The sequence below is a fragment of the Onychostoma macrolepis genome, chromosome 07, assembly GCF_012432095.1.
Source record: "Onychostoma macrolepis isolate SWU-2019 chromosome 07, ASM1243209v1, whole genome shotgun sequence".
Classification (NCBI taxonomy): Eukaryota; Metazoa; Chordata; class Actinopteri; order Cypriniformes; family Cyprinidae; genus Onychostoma; species Onychostoma macrolepis.
The window spans coordinates 29,564,079-29,585,538 of record NC_081161.1 but is presented as its reverse complement, the minus strand read 5'-3'; the positions used below and the strand labels follow the sequence as shown (position 1 = coordinate 29,585,538).

Below are 21,460 nucleotides of genomic sequence, written 5' to 3'. Positions count from 1 at the left end.
TTACAGATTCTGCATCTGTTCCCTCTGATATTTTAAAGCACTTTCAAAGCAACTTTATTTTTAATGTTTATGCTACACACAAGACTTTGAATTCTTATTAACGTCTCTATTTTTATAAGTATACACATTTTCTAGCTTTTGTAATCTCCTGAAAATTATTATTGTGATACTGCTTTTGGATGTGCTGTGAAGTTATGTGTTTTTTCTCATTTGTAATTTGAATTGGGTAAAGGTGTCTGCTATAGTTTATAAATAAAATAAAAAAAGTTAAAATTCATGTTTACTTAATCATCTTGATAATTTATGCAATATTCATAAAATCCTTTACAGAATTTAATAATATAACTGTTTATTTATTTATTTATTTTTTACTATTATCTGTTTTTACACATAAGACTTGGCTCTCTATCTATTTTGGTCACACATGACTTTTCCTATATAGCAGCTAGATCATTTTTATGCTTTTTGAGAGCATTTGAGAAATGGCTTTTTTGGGAACACACTATATGCAGGCCAGTGTTATGCAGTATGGTTGATTGGTGCATCTTTTCTTTTCTTTAGATGAAACAGAAGAGCATGGCGCTAGCCAAGTCAAGGTTATTGGTTTGATTCCCATGCAGGGAAAGCAAGCACTGATCAAATGTACCTTGAATGTAGCCTACTGTTAGTCCCTTTCACAAAAAAAAAAAAAAAAAAAAAACATGCATAAATCTAAATGTAACTATTCTCTGTTCTTAGCTGTTTAACTGCATGTGTTTGTATACAGCATTTTTCTTTCTTTTAGGTGTGCTTTGGTTTATAACAACCTTGGGATGGTATTCTGAAATTTAACAAATTGGAATTCCCACTGGAATTTACTGATTTTGTACTCTTTTCCTGATTACACTTTTGAATTACCTCAAGCCTTTCCCCAAGCTACATTTCAACAGGTGAATAAAGAGCTTTTAATTCTTGAAGTTTTACCTAGAAATTATAGCGTTGTTTTATTGATTCACAGAGTTCAACTTCAACGCTATTTAGGCCTATGTCCAATATAATATTTTTCATTACTCTGCAACAAAGGGTATGAATACTAACGTAAACATAGCCTATAGTTTTACGCCTTTTTTTTACTTTTTCAGATTTTTCAAATTATTATTAAATCTGTTTCTTGCCACCATGTGCAAATAAAGCTTTTTGAATATTTCACAGTCATAAGTTTTCTTCCTTCAGTTTCATTCTATACAGCTGACGTCGAGAAATCATTAATATGTAGGTCTGTATTAACATATTCAGCACCTCACTGGCTGTCCTGCAGAGAGAAAGAGAGAAGGAGAGAGAGAGAGAGAGAGGAGGAAACGTGAGGCTCGACGGAGAGCTGACCGTGTTTTCTACAGGAAACAAATCAGAGAGAGAGAGAGAGAGAGAGAGAGAGAGAGAGAGAAAATACTGTTGTAACCGCCGTGTTTCGTCGCGGGTTTGTGAGTGTTTTCCTGGAAGCGGACGCTTAGCGAATCAGGGCAATCTGGAGCCCCGTTTGTTTAGACCCGGGAATCCAAGCTAAAGGTGTTTGTTTTGTGTGTTTTTGGAGGTGTGAGGCTCGAGACTCCGCGCAGAATGACCGTTGACTGGCCCGATCTGCCTATCGTTCGCGGGCATTAGGTAAGAGCACTTATTTACGCCGAGCATGGCTGAAAGAAAAGCAGGTAGCATAACGTTTCTTTTGGGGCACTCACAACAATAAGACATGTTGGAGCTTAATTTTAGTCCGTTAACTCGCCCACATCATGTCTAAATCTGATCAAGCCCAGCGAATTCAACCCGTCTTCCGAGAGTCTGATATTGTACTTGTTCTTAGGTTAAAGGAGCTATCAACATCTCTGTTTGCTGGCGAAACAAGCACCACGCATTTCCTTCGAGGGGCTTTTGGGTCGAAAGGAGGAGAATAATGGCATTGCTGGCCACCCGGATGCTCATGCTTGGGCTGTGGGGTTGTGCTGCTGCTGCTGCGGGAGAGGGACAGTCCACTCCGGCCACATGCTCTCCGCTGTGCCGCTGCGATGAAGACGGAGGAGCGGACTGCTCTGGACGAGGACTGACCACCGTCCCCACCGGCCTCAGCGCTTTCACTTATTACCTGTAAGTCACCACAGTAACGGTTAACATGCATGCTGGGAACAAGTGCATAATATATGTTTGACGCTAGAAATGTTTGGTTCTCTTTTCAAAACTGTCCTTGCAATGTCCATGTTACACATGTTACATGTTTCTATAACGAACTGCTGCAGAAACACCATGTAGGAATCCCCTGAAATAATGACACATGCCTTTTATGCAGTTATGTAAACTATACAATAACTTGTCTGAAGCAAGTCTAAAATTGTTTTCAGACAGCGAGCATGTTCATTGATCATGTAATATCAAAGCATAATAAACTGTAACTATGACTCAGGAACACACCTGCATACACTCAGTTTTATTTGCAGCATAACAGTAAAAAAAACTGCAACAAAATATTAAAGATTAGAAGTGAAAAATCCATATTGAGAAGTATGATTATTACATTTAGCTAAATGTGTTTTGTATAAGTCTGGCAGTTGTTTTGAGACTGAGATTCATTGGAGAGGTTTTTTGCTTTGTAGCTCAAAGTCCATCTTGGGCCGCTTTTGGGTACTTTGCATGAGCCTAACAGACTAAATGCTGTATGACCCAAACTGGTAATATAGAGAGGGCTGCTCATCCATTATTAAATACAGTCAGCCTTTAAAACCTCACCGGCCTGGTTTAAACCCATGCAGTGTAAAAAGGTAGATATTGTGCCAGTTATTTATATTTTGAGGTGTGTTGGGGTGCATTCCTATGAATACCGCTCTCCACAAATGTATTTCTCAGCAGTCTGCTGCTGATTTTTACTGGGCATAACGGACAGTAGTATTATATCTTCTGAATTCTTTTTTACCATTATATTTTCTTCATTTTTAAATAACTTTATGGATTTGCTGATAATTTAGGAGCCCTCTTGCAGTAATAAAACTTAAGTCTAAGTACACTGTCTAGCTGCAACTTTTACCCTTACTAACTAAAGGTACGTTCACACCAAGAACAATAACTGTAACGTTAACTATATTAGCACCCACACAAATGCATTATTTTTGTTAGTACAAGCATGAGCTGCAGTTATGCTGTCTGCCACATTAAATGCTCTAACCCTTTAAAGTCAGGTGGATTCTGATTGGCTGTCAATGTTTTAATTGTTCATCAGCAGGAAAAATTATTTTAATAATATCGTTTCTCTGAGTTGTTATTATTACAGCTGGGGTGTTGACTATGGTGTTCTTATAGAATTCGACTGATTATTAAAACTTTATAGTTATAGTTATCATCCTTGGTGTGAACAGGCCATAATTGTTGAAGCTGACTCCTTTGGTCTGTGTCAATGGAGCACTCGCATCAACTGTGCATAGTTTGATTTCTCTCCCTGGTTGACTTTGAGAACTTTTTATCCCGCAAGTTTTTCCATCTGTCTTAGTACAGAAAGACTGGTTTATTGCAGGCCTGAGCCAGAGCCCGCTGTCTGTGGCACGTGGTGTGAATCACGTCCCTCACCTCATTACACTTTACCAGCATTTATTGTGTTTTCACTCTGTTGTGATTAAGTGTGGTACTTTTCTGCCAAAGTGTTTAGAAGTGTCTGGAGACAAGTGTTTATTCTGCAGCTCTCTCTTGGAGCCCATACGTTTTGAAAACAGCTTGACCGGGCTCTCGAAATATCTCTGCCAAGCTGGAGCGTGTAACCCAATGCCAAGCTAAGTCCAGTCTGGAGAAGCGATAAATCCAGAAATAAAGCCACAGAGTTAACACTAGTGGTGGCAGTGGCCATCTTGGATATGAGTGAATTATATGCAAATAGGGGGGCTGCATGTATAGGCATCAGCAGGATGCTAACACTCCCGGATGTTTTTTTGTTGTTGTTTTTTTTAAACATATTGTTAGGCAGCTTTATCATTGTAAAAATCACACTGGTGTGCTTATTGACCAATATGAAAAAGAAATAAATTAATGCCAGCAGGCCATATAATATTTTATTTTTTAGAGTTTGCATTCATTTTTCTTTTCTTTTTTTTTTCTTTTTTGATAATCCGTTACACTCGGATGTACGTCACAATATGGAAAAAAGATATGTTGCTACATCTGCTTCAATGCAGTTTTAAAGACTATTAGAATATGGTACGATAGTAGAGATACTGGTTATTCTGAAAGCTGTGTTAGTGATGAAAGTGTCAACAGTTTGTGTTTTAGCACAGCCCCGTTTTTTGCAAAAAATGCACATTAACGATCAATCCACAAGTGATGCTGAGCAGATGACGGGACATCTGTCAGTCAGTCTGTGCGGTAATAGTCATGAGCTGTGAAATGCGCTGCCGCACCATTCCAGCCGCATTGCTGCATCCGGCTGCGTCGGCCTGCTGCACGCTTAACTGCATTTCTGGTATTTATTTATGTAATTGATAATAGTAGGGCAGTTCTCTCTGCCCGTCCTCTGGGTTGCCTTCAGCTGTCGCCACACTGTCTCTCCCCGCAGAGAAGAACAGCACTGGAGAATTAGCGAGAGAAAGGACAATAGAGGGAGGGAGTTGAAGTTTCAAAACTGGTAAAGTGACAAAGAAAAATATGTTGGAGTATATCAGCATTCGAAGGGTCTGAGAAAAAGAAAGGGAGGGAAATGTGTGAAAGTGAAAGAGAGAAAGAGAGTAGGCACAGTCTAGTTGATCATTATTCTCCCAGTCCAGATAGCAGCTCTCAGTCTTGTGGGGTTAATGTAGTTTGCTCACTTCAACAGGTTGTTGCGCAATGCTTCAGGTTAATCATACTCTGTTTAGGCGGAGTATCGGAGCAGGGCAAGCGAGAGACTTAGCACCGGCTTAAGAAACAAATATGCACTGTAGTATCGCTCCACACCAGGGAAACTTTGACCTTGACTGTGCTGTATGGGCGGATGTAACTATATACTCCCACTGCAAGTGGTTCATAGCTTATTACACTCTGCTTTCGATCAAATGGCCTTCATAATGTTTTAACAAGCACCTCATAAACATGTGTCTGTTATGTTGTATATAGGGGTAGGGCGAGATATGTGTAACTGATGTTTTTGAAAAAGTATCAGCTGAATGTATTTTAGAATTTTTGACTTATATGATTCTTCTTACATGCTTAAACATAAATGTTCTATACTGTTACTTATGGTTCCTTGAGGAACTTTTAACATCCATGGAAACTTTTCATTCCATAAAAGGTTTTTTAATAGTGGAAAAGGTTCTTTAGATCAGATCTTCACACATTCAAATTTTGTAAGAACTGAAGGGTTCAATGGAAAGGTTCCACGGACATTAAAGGTTATGGAACTATCAATGCCAATCAGGAACCTTTATTTTTAGGAGTGTGTATGGCATCATTGCAAAAACCCCTTATTTTTAAGACTGTAAATGTCTTGTATAGTTTTTTTTGTTTCTTTGTTGTTTGACTTTTGTTATTTACTTTATCACCATAAAGATACAGTAGCCTTGTTACTGACAAAAATAATAATAAGAAAATATTCATATTATTTTTTGAATTTTTCTAGCTATTTCACTTCCTCACGTACTTGTTTGTTCTTATCCAGTAAGTTTAAAGAATGTCTTTTTTAATGATTCAATGGCATGTCCTTCATAGTCCAGCGCGTGACTCCTTTACTTTTGACCCTTTCTACTTTTCAGTCTACCTTGCCTATTTTTTGGTGTCCCCTTGCTGGCTGAATGAATTTCCCTTGTGTATATGTGAGTGTGTGCACTGGCATAGTGCAGTGGGGATATCCCCCCTTAACCGTCTGTCCACACGCCATTAGCCCACTCTTGTCTCAGCCTCAGTAAAGCCCTTCAGCATTGAGGAGCTGGAATGTGCCTTTGTGTCCCATTAACAAAACAGAGACGCCATGTTCTTTTCCATCTTAAAGGCTGTGGGAAGGGTTGCACGTCTTCAAGCTCAGTCAGATGGAACCAGCTGCACCATTTTTCCACACCTTTCCCTGTCTGAATGTATAGAGCGATTAGTGAATGCTTTTTTTCACATTCACCTCTGAAGACAATACCGTTTCTGTGCAGTCAGCGGGTACGTGACAGAAAGTGACTGGTGAGGTAATGCACTTTTAATGGGAGATTTAATGTGAAGTGGAGGATAAAAGTTTGTCAATGCTCTTTTTTTCATTTAGAATTTTTTGAGTACGCCACTTGAGAAAAGTCACACAGTTTCATTGAATCTGTCAGATAAAATTACTGTTGTGAAAATTGTGGTGTAGTTGATCCAATGCAGTGCTTCTCACCTGAAGATGGTTTGTCTGCCTCATTGCTGCACAAATGATTTAAAGCTCCATTGTTATGAGGTAAATTGGGATAGTTCAGGATAAAGGTTTTTTTATGTACATGAACACAGGCAGCCTTCAGTCATACCTGCACACACACACACGCGCACGCGCACACAGGTCATGAGAAGAGCTCTGGAGGAGAAGAGGGCCCTCTGTGTTCAGCGTTCTGGCAAAGACTCTCAGCCGTTAAAGGTGAAGCCTCATGAATGTCTGTGACTGCATTTTTTTCAAGAACAACATTGCGTATCCAGTTCGAGTCCCAAACGTTGAACTTTCTACAACAAAATCTAGGGTTAGTAAACAAGTTCCAAGTGTAAAGAACCATTTACAGTTGTCAAACATTCTAAAATACCATGACCGAGTCCTGCACTACTTTTTCAATCCACTAGTGAATCTACAGCATGAACAGTGTAGTCAGATTATGGAATAAATTACCCTTATCAGCCAGTTCTCTCCAGTGATTCGAAAACATACAGTGCAACTATGTAGTCTGATTCCTGAACAAATTACCTGAACAAGTTTTTTTTTTTTTTTTTTTTTTGTGAATCAAACACATAACTTACAGTGAAACCTAAATCAGTTTAGTTACTGACTGGTTGTTTATGTGACATTGTGTAGATAAAGATGTCCATCATGCAGTTCGTCAGTAGAATTTTATAAATATAAATGAATGAAATATTTCTGCATTTTTGTTTTGTTTGGTATAGCTGTTTAACAGTTAAGGCCAAATACTGAATTGAATTAAATCTGCCTGTAAAAAAAAAGTGTTAAACACATCCTTTACAAGAAATGTTTGGTAACAATTTAGATGAGGTATTAGGTAACACGTATTCATTAAGTATTTGCTTATTAGCATGTATATAACTTGCATATTGTCTGTTTATTAGTACTTACAAAGCACTTATTGGTGCATAATTCTGCATCGCCATATTCTAGATCCCTTAACCCTACCCCATACCTGAACATAACTATTACAAACACCTACCTGACTTATCAATAAGCAGCAAATTAGGGGTTTACTGAGGAAAGAAGTTTATAGTGAATATGTGTTTCCTAATCTAAAGTTTTACCTGTTGTTTTAATTTAGTAAAATATTGTTTATTAGCGTCTCATCATTAGGCAGTGGAATCACTTTTTATTTTTCCACCAAATATTTATTCTTTACAAAAAGTAAAGTAAACAATTTAAAACGTTAAGCGGAAAAATTCTTTTTGGTTCCCATACCAAATAGCATCTGTCTGTCACCATGTATCTTTCCCTTTTTGTTTCTTTTGGTTTTCTCTCTCTTCCCTCTATTTTTGATGAGCATGGACGATGGCTCATGATGATTAGAGAGACACGTAAGAGCTTTTCTCTCACTCAGAAATGGTGGGTGTGGGACAAAGAGAGAGACTGTTAGGCTGCCAGAGTTTCTTAAAGCATTGCGAGTGTTTACACATGCAGCACTCAGACCTCAAATCAAGCCTTGTTGGCCATGCCCTTGCTCCGTGGATTTCGTCCCATGTGGAGAAAATATCCACCAAATGTCCGTTCTGCTGTGAGGAACTATGAGGACTGGATTAGTGGACTGACAAGTAGTCCCCAGTAGGAGTCGGACCGGAGATGAGCTCTAATCCAAGGTTTGCGTGTGTTGTGTTCTCGGGTGGTTAGACTCCTTGAGAAGTGTCCAGCAGCTGAAGAAGTGCGGATGTCTTCTCTGTCCAGCTCTTCCAGTAAGGAGTGTTTAACCTGGCACCTCTCCTCCTCGCTGAAGGTTTGAACGTGTGTGGTCCTGTGTCGTGCCACTTGGCTGGCATTTCCTCTCTGCCCGTGTGCGCGACCCCCGGCGACCTCGAGTCGCAGGGTCCATCATCGCTCCACAGCCGCACACTTCCTGACCTGGAGATGACCCCCTCGGGTCCCCTGCATCTGTCCACGCGCTGCCTCCTGCCAACAATTTGTGTGTTTATGAGTGTGAGAGAGACAGAAAAGCAGAACGTGTTGAATTTATTTAAACTGAGCTGATGATACATTATGTCTAGAGGGCAGTAAAATAAACAGTTATTCCCAGTTCATCATTTTCTTCCTCATTTTGAAAACCTCTGCTGTCTCCTTGTCTGTGTGGCATGTCATATTTAAGCCAGTCATGCTTCATTTTGCGTTGCTATTTTTAAGGGTTTGCAATATTTTGTGTGTGTGTGTGAGAGAGAGAGAGAGAGAGTAATGGCAGAACTTTAAGGGACATTTTTTTTTTCCCTTTCCCTTTTTTTTTTAATCAGTTTAAAACCATTTAGGTACGTTCACATTGACAACAGTCTGCAGTGACAAAACACATTATTTTGTATGAGATTTGAGGTGACAACTGACAAGTGACCATGCAAATCTAATGACACAGCTAAACAGAGGGGGAGATGAGCTAGGTTAGTAATGAGGAGCATACTGTAATATTAAAAATATATATATTTAGGTTTATTTTTAATATTTAGAATTAAACCCTAACCTCTGTGTGTGTGTATGTGAAGAGTTCATTTGCAAAAACTGATGACTCAATTTTTTTTTTTTTTTCAGAAATCACGTTTTTTTTATTATTGTGCATTCCAAGTAATATCAAAGACTATCCACCTTTTTCTTCAACACGGAAGTAAGCCTATGTGAGAGACTTCCGGTTCATTAGCCGTTATAGATAAATAACGAGAAGAATAACAACGTGCAGTAAACGGTAAAACTGTTTGCACTACAAACCAGTGTGTTCATAATTAAGATAATACATTAAAATAATATCGTAAGACACACAAATTTTCAATATCAAGCAGCAAAACGAGCTGTTTTGTACAGATAAAATAGCTGGACGCGGATGAGACCAGAAGCTAGACCCATAGAATTTACAAATGGCCGCGCTCAGGTGGATAGAATAGAGTGGGGGAAATATGACGTCACTTTGTAGGCGGATCGGCTGTTAGCATGAAACTGGTTCCTCGACAAAAAGCCAATGGGATTTTTCCATAGGCTTTTGGATAATCGCAAAAAATAAGCTGTGTGTTCAATCATAGTTCATGAAACTTACACGTTTTGTCAATCAAGATAATCTTCACAAAATAATATAACGTTGATGAATTTTGAAGCCTAAATAAAAGCGCCAGAACTGAAAAGCTAAACTTAGGCTATAAACGAACTACAGCACCACGGTCGCTCGCCTTTAGCGTCACCACCACCGCGCTCCCGGCAACTTATTTTTAACATGTTCAGTGAAGGATTTACTCTGTATATGAATGTTAATCCAGGCTACATAAACCGTTTCATATAAACTGGAATAAATACAAAACTAGAGCCAAACTAAAACTGAAATGAGACATTAGTAATAAATAGTATAGTGAATAAATGAAATAATCATAACTAAAGGACATTTAAAGCACGTATTTCTGTACATTTAGAAATAAGGTGCATTAAAAGTCCTTGATTAATATGAATATTTTAATTAAAAACGTATCCCCGCATATTTGGATATGGTAAGATTAAACTTATTTTAGTGAACAAAGTACCACATTTCAGCTATCGTTTTGTTAGGGTGGGTACACAAAATATTATTTTATCCTTGCTTCTACAATCTCTTTCTAACAACTTCATGTGGCCGTACACATTTATTTTTGACGTGGTTTTAAGCACTATGCATCATTAAAGTTGCACTTTCCCCACGTAAAGCCAGTAAATGTGGTGTTTACATGTAATAATCATAATATGAATTTACCTTGTGGTACGAACCCAGAGTCTCGCATCAGTAAGCGATAAAACGAGCATCTTCCCTCTGAAGACATATCGCATTTCGGGGCAAAGCGAAAAAACATTGTCGAACAACAATATAAAATGCTGTAAACGATTCATTGGTTATCCTAAAATTAATTGTATTATAAATTATACTACAACTGGAAAATACTAAATTGATAAACTGTTCGGCGTGATGACGTTCAATGTCTCCGACAGCGCCTGTAGTCCCATTTAGCAACTTGTTAGCAACCGTCTTTTTTAAGAAACGTAACAGCTTTTAAAAAAATCACGAGTGTGGTGTGACTGGTGTGTTTTATGTCGTAGAATAAAACGTGAAAGTATCTTGAGCCTGTGTGAACCACGGACCTTATTTAAGGGATTTAACCAAAATCCCATTCAAAAAACCCATTGACTCTGCGACGATGGAACCGGAAGTGCTAAAATGCTAACTCGCTCTGGGTTTTTGCCTACAACGTGACATCATAGTTTCCCCACTCTATACACTGATCTATAATAGAGAGTCATTATATATAGATCAGTGATAGAACACCCAAGACGTGTCACTCGTATAGTTTTGAAAAAGGCAACGCTCAATCGCAGGAAGCCCCGCCTTCTGAATGAAAGAGCCAATCCCTAATCGGTAAAGTCAGCGTCACTGCAGCTGCAGTCAGCGTTCTGAGACGTGCGCTTAAGACTGCGCACTGGCTGATTTAGCCTGAAAAATAAGCTTTTTATAACGCTATTTGAGCAAAATAAACAACACTTATGATACGGTTGTTGTCAGATTTCTTTGGTGATTTCAAATATGAAATTTAATCGTAAGCTTAGTGAACAGTTTTGGAGAATTTGATGTTTCCCCATTCAAAGAGATGGGAGCTGCACTTGCATGCCTGAGAGGCGTTTCAACGATGGCCGCCGAGTGACATGACTTGTCTTAAAGAGACTTTGGTAATATCAGTCAAACTGCAGTTTGGTTGTTTTAAGTAATAATTACAAATTAAACAAAAACAGGTAATTTACAAAATTAAAGTTAATTGAAAGTATGTTTTTTACATATTAAAAGTTTGTTTTAGAAAATCCGATAACTCCAACAGTCGTTTTTTGGCAAAAGCAGATAACTCCACATTTCATGTTTTAGAGTTTAAAAAAACGAACAAAAAAAACACTCGTTTAATCTTTGTAATCTCCTCAGATGACAATGCAGATGCCTGACAAACGTTGTTGTTGTTGTGATCATAAACTGTATGAATGTAATTACACTCAATACACGGAGCTTTTCCTTCACCGTTGTAACGCGCTGCTTTTGCAAGGCTCCGTGAAAACGTTTCAGCTTTTATTTTCCTTTTCAATGTTCATCAAGTTCGTCGAAATTATCCATCCTTGATCACCTTTAGGATCACCTTTAGTCAGCTTTGATGAAATTACTCTCAGCTAGCACGTCTTTTCAAAGTGAAAGCAGCCTTGTCACCTGACCTGACAAGTCTTATGGACTTATCGGCTTCTGTTCAAAAACAGCAAGGGCGCTTGTCGGCTTCTGCAGTAAAACGTGAACTCGCGATGCCTTGAAAGTGGACAATACCGGCTTTTTTGACAAAACGTGTTTAGGGTTCAGCTCGCGCTATATGTCAGTAGCCCCTCACTGCAGAACAAAAGATCCAGTGGGCGGGGTTGGATCCACATCCAGGGGGTGGAGATTGGTAGGTCCAGGGGCGGAGATGGGTAGGTTTAGGGGTGGGGATGGGTGGGTTTAGGGATCAGGGGGTGGAGACGGGTAGGTTTAGGTAAATGTAAGGTGGGAGGAGTTGGATCTAGATCCAACCACACCCCCTGGATCTTGTGTTCTGCAGTGAGGACCATCTCCAGTATGTGGCGTTTTTTTTTTAAGTGGCGTTTATCGGTTTTTGCAAATGAACTCTTCATAGACATATACATATATACACACACACACACACACACATATATATATATATATATGTATGTATATATATGGTAACACTTTACAATGTGTCATTTGTTAACATTAGTTAATGTATTAACTAACATGAACAATGAACAATGCATTTATTACACTATTTATTAATCTTTGTTAATGTTAGTTAATGAAAATACAGTTGTTCATTGTTAGTTCATGTTAGTTCTCAGTGCATTAACTAATGTTAACAAGCACAACTTGCATCAGTAAATGCTGAAATTAACATTAACTAAGATTAATAAATGCTGTAGCAGTATTGTTCATTCTTAGTTCATGTTTACTAATGTTGTTAACTAATGAACCTTATTGTAAAGTGTTACCATATATATCAGTAATGGCCAAAAATATCGGCACCCTTGGTAAATATGATCAAAGAAGGCTGTGAAAATTAATCTGTATTGTTAATCCTTTTGATCTTTTTATTTAAAAATTCACAAAAATCTAACCTTTCCTTGGATAATAAGAATTTAAAATGGGGGGAAATATCATTATGAAATAAATGTTTTTCTCTAATACACATCGGCCACAATTAACGGCGCCCTTTTATTCAATACTTTTTGAAACCTCCATTTGCCAGTTTAACAGCTCTAAATTTTCTCCTATAATGCCTGAAGAGTTCGGAGAACACCTGACAAGAGATCAGAGACCATTCCTTCATCCAGAATCACTCCAGACCCTTTAGATTCCCAGCTCTATGTTGGTGCTTCTTCTCTTCAGGTCACCACTCATTTTCTACAGGGTTCAGGTCAGAGGACTGGAATGGCCAGCAGAAGCTTGGTTTTGTGCTCAGTGACCCATTTTTGTGTTGTTTTTGAGGTTTGTGTTTGGATTATTGTACAGTTGGAAGATCCAAACATGGCCCATTATAAGATTTCTGACAGAGTCAGTCACTTATTGATTTTTTATCTGTTGGTACCATGCCATATATATATATATTGTGACGGGAGGAGCCAACGACAGACACAGTGGGTGTGGCGTCAGGCCTCGGAGAGGCTTTTATTAAACAAAAATGATAAAAGAAAGTGTCCAGGGAAAGAAGTGTCCAACGAAACAGGGGGGATCTGGTGTCCTCGTTGTGCTACAGGGCTCGTGAAGGAGGGCAGTGTTCCAGAAGGAGGGAGGGGTCCAAGGAAGGGGCGGAGTCCGGTGGCCGCACGCGCTCCCGCGGTCCAGGGTACGAGGGGCGGCAGCTTCTCCTGAGCGGCGGCTCTTCCTCTACCTCTTACGGGCATTGGCGGGATGGACGACCCGGCATCCTGGCCCGACGGCCGTAACTACGGGTGCAGCTTTCACCTGACTCTGGATCCCGCAGCTCTCGCATCTCTGGCGGCGCGACGTCCCTCAACGCGCCCTTCCTGGACCCACGAGGACACCAGCGTGCATGCACGGGGGAAGAGACCGGTCTCTCGAGGAGAGGCGCGCTCGGCATTTAACGACGGCGGTGATGAGGCTTCATTCAGTCCAGCTGTGCCTCATCACACGCCGCCAGCACGCGTTGATCCCACGCCCCTCCTCTCATCCACCCACTCCCGTCGGGAGCCTGGTGAAGGGCGGCGAATAAGGGATGGGGTGGTGATGATAATAAGGGGGAGGGCCACCGACTCGTCACAATATATAAACTACACACAGAAAAATATTTCTTCACACAAAGGCTAGGGTTTAATCGGGCTGCATTGAACTGACAAATTGGGTACAGTAGATATTTCCCAGATATTTCTGTTTTTTTGCTTTACATGCACAGTCACTCATTCTTTCTAATTACATTATGAGTATCTGAGAAATTTTTGATCAAAATTTGATCAAAAAACAGCAATATTTAGAAATGTTATTACAAATATCTGTCTTCTATTTTAATATATTTCAAAATGTCATTTATTCGTGTGATGGTAAAGCTCAAATTTTAGCAGCCATTACTCCAGCCTTCAGTGTCACATGATCCTTCAGCAATCATTCTAATATGCTCCAGTAGCATTTCTAATTATCATTTTGAAAACTGTTGTGCTGCTTAATATTTTTACCAGAACCTTTATACATTTTGTGGATTCTTCTGCTTAAAAAAAAATCTGTATAAATAACTTTACTGTCACTTGTTTAATTTAATGTATCCTTGCTGAATAAAAGCATTCATTCCATTTTAAAAACATTAGTACTGTTTAACATCAGCAGTTTGTAAACATTCAACTACATTAATCAAATTTTCAAAGCATTCATAATTTGAATGTACTGTATATTAACTAATGACCTGTGGTGAAAGCATGGCTCATGAATATTTATTAAGTTACTTAGTAATTTTCACTTGCAAACCGAGTATGTGTAGAGAAGGCAGGACAGATTGTGGAGTAGTAAGGTAGTGAAGAGGCCCCTCTGTAATTTATTGAAGTGCTGAATTCTAGTCAAAGCCAGTCTGATTCACTGTGTATGGTCTAAACCAGCCAAGGACAGCTGGACACTCCCTACGACTCGCTCCATTCACACGCTTGAGTTCATCTCCGTCCTCCAGAAACGAAAGCTTGTGGACACTCGCAGAGATGGCCATGTGATTATTTAGAGATCGTTCATGGTCAATAGTGTTGTTGGGATGCAGACAGGTTGCCTTGGCAGTTAATGGGTTTGTTTAATGTGAGCTTCCTGATGGAGCCTTGAAGAAAGCCATCTGCTGCGTTAGAAATGCCTGTCTCCCATCACATCTTCTTTTTCTAATGGACACCAGACAAATGACAGGATGAGGATCTGAGATCAGTGGAAAGGAATGAAGGGGAAGGATGGAGAGAGAAACAGAGGGAGAGAGATGGACCGAACGATAAACAGAGGGGTACTGAGTGAGATGAGCTGGGAAAGCACTGAGCCGCACACACACACATTCTGTCTCTTAGTGTCACAACACACACAGACACGCAAATAGGTGCAGCCACAGACAGGTCTGTACACACACTCTTACTGGAAGGTGGGAAGCCTCTCTGGTCTCACTGGAATGTGAAATGGCTTCCCAGAAAACTAGTTTTATTTGGGTTTTGTTCCCTTCAAGCTTCCGTCCAGCTCAGCTCACCTCTCCAAAGAGAAAGAGAGGGAACGCATGGACCAGTTTGAGTTGGAGTACTGTAGAAAAGAACTTGCCGGCCAAGAGATGTGTTTTTCTGAAATTTGTCAGTATTAAACCCCTTATGGGAGGCAACTTACATTTAGGTGATGCTGTCAAAGACATCTGGACAGCAGTCGCTGCCAAACATTAGCAAGCACGTGGTATTTTGACCTTGCTGTTGTTGTATTAAAACAACTGTTATTTTAAGCTGTTGAGATATCAGCTGATTAATGTCAGATATCAGCTAATATCATGATAGCTTATCTTTCTTTAGTGGAAGAATGTTTCCTTCTCACCGTAGGTTTTTTTTATTTATTTTAATTGAATGCCATACAAGTATGTTTTAAACAAAGAATTTTTGTAGCAGACTGGCGTAAAAAGATGAGATGTTTATTGTCAGTGCTGATTTGATGCTCAGGTAACATTTCTAATTATTATCATTGTTGCAAATGTTTTTGCTGATTGCTGATTTATTGCTAATTAGCATTAACTGATGAGATTATAACATTTAAGTTCAATAACATTGAATATTTGAAAGCATGATTGAGATTTGAGCGCTATAGAATAATATATAGCTAAAAAGAATAACTGTTCTGCTGTATAACTTAAGAGGAATTGGATCTATGATATTTTTTTATGAATGGTTACTTGAATAGTGCTCTTTAGTTATAAGCCATATCAGTGAATGGAAAAAACACAGCCTGAATAATCGTGTTCCTCACAATAAAGATAATCAAATGGATTTGGATTCATGTGAGGGCAAGTAATTGTGACAGACTTTGAATTATCCGTGTTTCCCACAGGATTTTGTGACACTTGTGGCGGCAGGGACGTCACATATTAATTTGCATATTTATGACGTCATTGCGTCAAGTTTGCGTTCAGAGAAGTTTTGCCACTTCAGATGTACTCTACGAACTGCCACATACTGTAATACAACTGAATGCCCAATAAAGCTTTTTCACATTTACATATTTTCTGTTGTCATACATGACTAATTACGACCCATTAATAATAGCCTACATGTTAATCAGAAATCACTCATTATACTCCTTAAATCCTAATTTATAATTGTGACATTGTCTGATACAATCAACATACATCTACACTAAAAAGCTACTATATGCGGTGGTTTTGGCTATATTACCGTTTTGTCTTATTCAGCGCACTGCCTGCGTCTGAGTAATAAACTGAGCATTTTAACAGACGAATTACGTTCAAATTTAAAAGTCCAAACAGTAAGTAAGCGACGGGTGCTTGGAAACGCTGTTTTGTACTCATTTACTGACAAGTCTGCTGCGGTACAGCCAACTGAATGCGCTGTTTGTCTGCCGCTCGCTGCACAGAACAGATGCCGAGGGAGGCGACACTGCGCCGGTAGAGTCAGACCTCATGCTCGCGGGGCACTACGTTACTGGTGACATCTTCCAAATGAATGAAATCTAAGGGTTTTTCAAAAAAGTCGCTAGGTTTGTCAGTATGTACCTTTTATGGAAAAAAGCCGCTAAAAGGGTCTGAAAGTTGCTAAATATTGTGCTAAAGTCGCGCTCGTGTGTGCGGGAGCTGATGGCAGGCGGCAGTGGATATTGTGGCGGCCCGCCACAAATAAATAAACGTATGGGAAACACTGATCCTGTTAATTCCGTTTGGAAAATGTTATGTATTTAAGCATATTTTTCATGATATTTTACATATTAAAGTTTGCATTTAAGTAAATAAAGGGAGGTGAAGAGAGAATGGCTTGCTCTTGGCAAACTTTGCAGTCCGACTCCAGTGTATGTTGTTTGTGTAGATCAGTGGTGTGTTCACCCTTGTCCATATCTCATTACAGATAGGCTATCAGCACAGCCCCAACACACTGTCTGCTTACAGCCATGGTGTTCCTGTGGAATTAGCGGCTTAATATACTTCCTTTCTTGCATTCCTGCTGTCTCTCTCTTTCTGTAAATCCTTTGGTTTCTCTCAGACTCAGAATTTTTTTTTTTTTTTTTTGTGGGTTGACATGTTTGCTCTCAAGGCTGAGTGTTTGTGTTAGAGCTCACGTGAGGGAATTGGCTTCTTGCTCTGTGACTCCAGACTGTAGCCTTTCTTTAACTGGGCATAGAGCTCCCTGTGTGTTAGTGTGACTTGATGAATGTATTTTATTTTTTATATATATATATGATTTTTTTTTTTTAGAGTATAAGTTATGCGTGCCTGTGTGTGGTCGTATTCACTTCTTTTAGTATAGGGCAAGTCTGTAGATTTTTTTTAAGGATCTCAGGTAGTTTAGTTCAAAGAGAGTTTAGACTGGAAACCATTACTCAGTTTAAATCCCATGTTCTGCATCAGACGGCCCTCTTTTCCCAAACATTTGAAGAAAAACAACAAGTGCTGTCTTCCCAAACATTTAAAGATTTGAATACGGTGTTTGAATTCATATACATAGCTTATATCCCATCGTTGAGGCCATCAGTCCTGTCTTTCTTAAAGAAAAGATGCCTTAGACTTTTTTTTTTTTTTTTTTTTGATAATTTCATGATTCAAACCATATAATTGTCTTCTTGAATGGCAGACAGTTTGCTGGAGCTCTAATATGACTCAAACTTTTCTCTTGTGTAGAGAAGGAGAGGAATTTGTCAGGCATGACATCATCCAACCCACTGATAGGCTTCCAGTGTTTAGTATTCACTCTCTACTGTATGTAACGCTGAAGGAAAAACAAATCACCAGGCTTGTGAGAAGAGACTAATGTGCTTCAAATTCAGGGTGGAGGTCCTGCTTGAAACAACAAACCTTCAGCCCAGCTCAGGCCTTGAAACTCGGTGCGGGATTGTAGGTATTGCGCACAATTTTAATCAATCCCACAAGCTGCGTATTCAGAATGTGGACAAATAATCACTCAAAATAATCTGTTGTTTTATTTGTATTACATTACATTTCGGTTGCATGATATACAAGTGAATAAATAGAATGGATCCTGTGAATTTTTGGAATACAATTAGATTCTGTAAGAATCAAACTTTTAGATAAAGTAGGACAAAAAGTGTCCTTATTTCAAGTCCATTTTTAAGGTGCACACCCTTTTTAGGCTTGATCCGTAAAAGACATCATTTGCAGGCCTGTCAATCAAAGTGAAGTTGTCACAGAAGCGCCTCACCCTTCTTGGCCTAAAATCCAGCCGGTGAATGAGACCCACCCATGCCCCAACACACACACTCACACGCACACACACCACATCTGCAGGCCTTATCATGGGGCAGGCTGTGACTGGGCTCCTTCAGGGCTTGGCAGGGCTGTGAGTGGACTGGCCCAGCTGTGATGTGGGGCTCTGTGGGCAGCTGTGGCCACCGACAGGCCTGCTGCGGTACTGGTGTGGTTTGCCGACACGCGGATGCTCCCATGTTTCACTGATGCAGTGGAAATGTAAAAGTTAACCCTCAGAATCTTAGCAGAGGAGTTTAGGAGCCCACAGAGAGCAGCTGCTATTGAGTACATTCCTGCAAACACTCAGAAACAGGCTTTCTGCATTGTTTGACCATTTAATTCACTGAAATAATTATACATATCAAGTAACAATGCAAACGTGCTCACAAAATCTGTGCTAAATGCAATTTTCCCAGCATAATTACTGATCTTGTAGGCTGTTTCTAAGTAGTGATTGACCAATAATTCCTTTTTTGTCTGATATTTAAATTTTTTTTTTTTACAAAATCACTTGTCATTTTTATATAAATAATATAATATATATTCTCTAAAGAATAATGCATTTCATTGCATTTTGTAATATTAATTAACTGAGAATAAATATGTATACATATATCTGTGTGTGTTAGGGATGGGAATATTCCCCAATTTGCTCGGTGCATAGGCATAAAAAGTTAACGATGCGATGCATCGGATTAAAAAGTGTGCATCGGCTACAAGTTGGCATTTTATATCACAATTATATCGTTTCTAACATATTTGCATCGAATCCGATTTATTTATATATTATTACTAGTGGATGCGCTATACTTTTATTATTTAGAAAGTGACCAATAATCTGTGACCAATATTTTATATGTAGATTGATTTTTCCTCTCTAAACTGTGTCTCGAGCGCGTTCTCTCATCACCGCTGTGCGTGAACATGACGAATCACGACACCACGGAGACCCAAGGAAAAACGGAGATTAAAGTCCAAAACCTGACTTAAAATAACCTAACAAATCAATTGGGGCTAAAGCGGTTCCATAAACGACAAATTAAATTCACTAGTTTGTGCATGCTTATTCTTAAAGGAACACTCCATTTTTTTTGGAAATGGGCTCATTCTCCAACTCCCCCAGAGTTAATAAGTTGAGTTTTACCGTTTTGGAATCTATTCAGCTGATCTCCGGGTCTGGTGATAGCACTTTTAGCATAGCTTAGCATAGTTCATTGAATCCGATTAGACCAGTAGCATCGTGTTCAAAAATGACCAAAGAGTTTCGATATTTTTAAAACTTGACTCTTCTGTAGTTCTATCGTGTACTAAGATTATCTTGTGTGTGTGTGTGTGTGTGTGTGTGTGTATCTATGTGTATATATATTAGGGCTGTCAATTGATTTTATTTTATTATTATTTTAATCGCGATTAATCGTATGATTGTCATGAGTTAACTCGTGATTAATCGCAACTTAATCTCACATTTTTATTTGTTCTAAATGTACCTTAAATTAATCGCTCGCTAAAGGGGTCTGAAAAGTCGTCTGAAAAGTCGCTAAATTGCCAACACTGTGCATCTCCATATTTTATATATATATGCAATATGATTCACCCCTTTTTACGATGCAGTGCGATCCGATTTCGATTCGATTCAACACAATGGAGAAAATATAATCACTTTTAATGCCTTGAGGCCTGTTTCATAAAACAAGTTAAACAAATAAGCCAAGCTTATTTCATTTAGTCAGACTCATTGTCAAATGATTTGGTTCCATAAAGCAAATTTAACATAGGTCTAGATCAAGCTTAGTCACTGTGGCAACAAATAGCAAAATGTATATTTTACTCAGAATTATTGCGCTCCTATTCGATTGCGCTCCGTCTGTTCAGTGCGCATGCGCGCAGCAGCGCTCGTTGCTCTTGTGTGCCTCACCCACTCCTGACAGCAAAATGGATATGTTTGCATGACTTTCTAACATTTACAGATGAAAAATATACCTGTGACATGTCAGTTATGCACTGAGGAAAGCACAACATCTCAAATGCATTAAACAGCACAGATATATTCACTGTTTGCCATGATGGATTGATTTGATCCATGATCATTAAGGTCTGATTAAGAATAAGCGTGCAAAAATTAATGAGATTGTGTGAATTTAATTTGTCGTTTATGGAACTGCTTTAGCCCCGACTGATTTCTTAGGTTATTTCAAGTCAGTTTTTGGACTTTAATCTCCGTTTTTCCTTGGGTTTCCGTGGTTGTGATTCGTCATATTCACGCACAGCGGTGATGAGAGAACGCGCTTGAGACACAGTTTAGAGAGGAAAAATCAATCTACATATATATATATATATATATATATATATATATATTAGTGCTGTCAATCGATTAAAAAAAAACAACTAATTAATCACACATTTTTCTGAAATTAATCGCGATTTAAATGGCGATTAATCCCACCTAACATTAAAGTTTTTAAATATACTTTTATATTGCAGTAATTCCACATTCAATCTTCAAATTAATGTACAAACAACATAAAGACAATATATTTTTTACATCATTTTTTATGACTGAAGGCCAGTATCACTGATACCAATACTGATTTCTCTATAAAATTGCTCCCAACACCCCCCTTGAGCTATCAATTTTAACATTTATTAGATTTAAAAAAAATTACTTCTAATTTAAGTGAACTTAAAACAATCTTCACATAAACCCATTATAATAAATGTCATATTTACCTGTGCCCTTCAGCAGAAATATACAGAAATTGAAGTCGAAGTTATCAAACACTAAGTACTAAATTAAATATAGATAAATCCTTAAAGCTAAAAAGGTTTTTTTTCCTTTGTCCTTTGATTAATAGACATCACAGCATCTGGTTATTAGGTTATTTTGGCTGCTATTTCTTTAAGAGCTGTCGCTGCTGAACGTGACGCGGATCTGACACGCATCATATTTTCTCTCAACTCTTTTTACCATTTCTGACTCACTTCAGGTCTTAAAGTCTCTATTAATGAGCTGACGAGTTGAATTGGGTGTGTTAGATGAGGGAGACAGTGCTGAGATGCTCCAGAACAGTTTTGAAAACCATTTCAGAGACATGTTCTTAAATGTGAC

At 38.7% G+C, this 21,460-nt stretch overlaps 1 protein-coding gene across 2 annotated transcripts in view; it reads left to right on the top strand.

The window, feature by feature from the left end:
• Nucleotides 1-1,299: 1,299 nt before the first annotated feature.
• The window catches only part of lgr4 (leucine-rich repeat containing G protein-coupled receptor 4), a 64,668-nt gene continuing 44,507 nt past the window's right edge, over nucleotides 1,300-21,460 (top strand). Inside the window, exons 1-3 of one of the 2 annotated variants that reach the window (XM_058781542.1) lie at nucleotides 1,304-1,460; nucleotides 1,571-1,641; nucleotides 1,838-2,118. In XM_058781542.1, coding sequence (XP_058637525.1) covers nucleotides 1,928-2,118 — 191 coding nt within the window. In that variant the 5' untranslated portion in view covers nucleotides 1,304-1,460; nucleotides 1,571-1,641; nucleotides 1,838-1,927. Of the gene's footprint in view, nucleotides 1,642-1,837; nucleotides 2,119-21,460 lie in introns of both variants that reach the window. The other variant, XM_058781541.1, reaches the window with a different exon arrangement.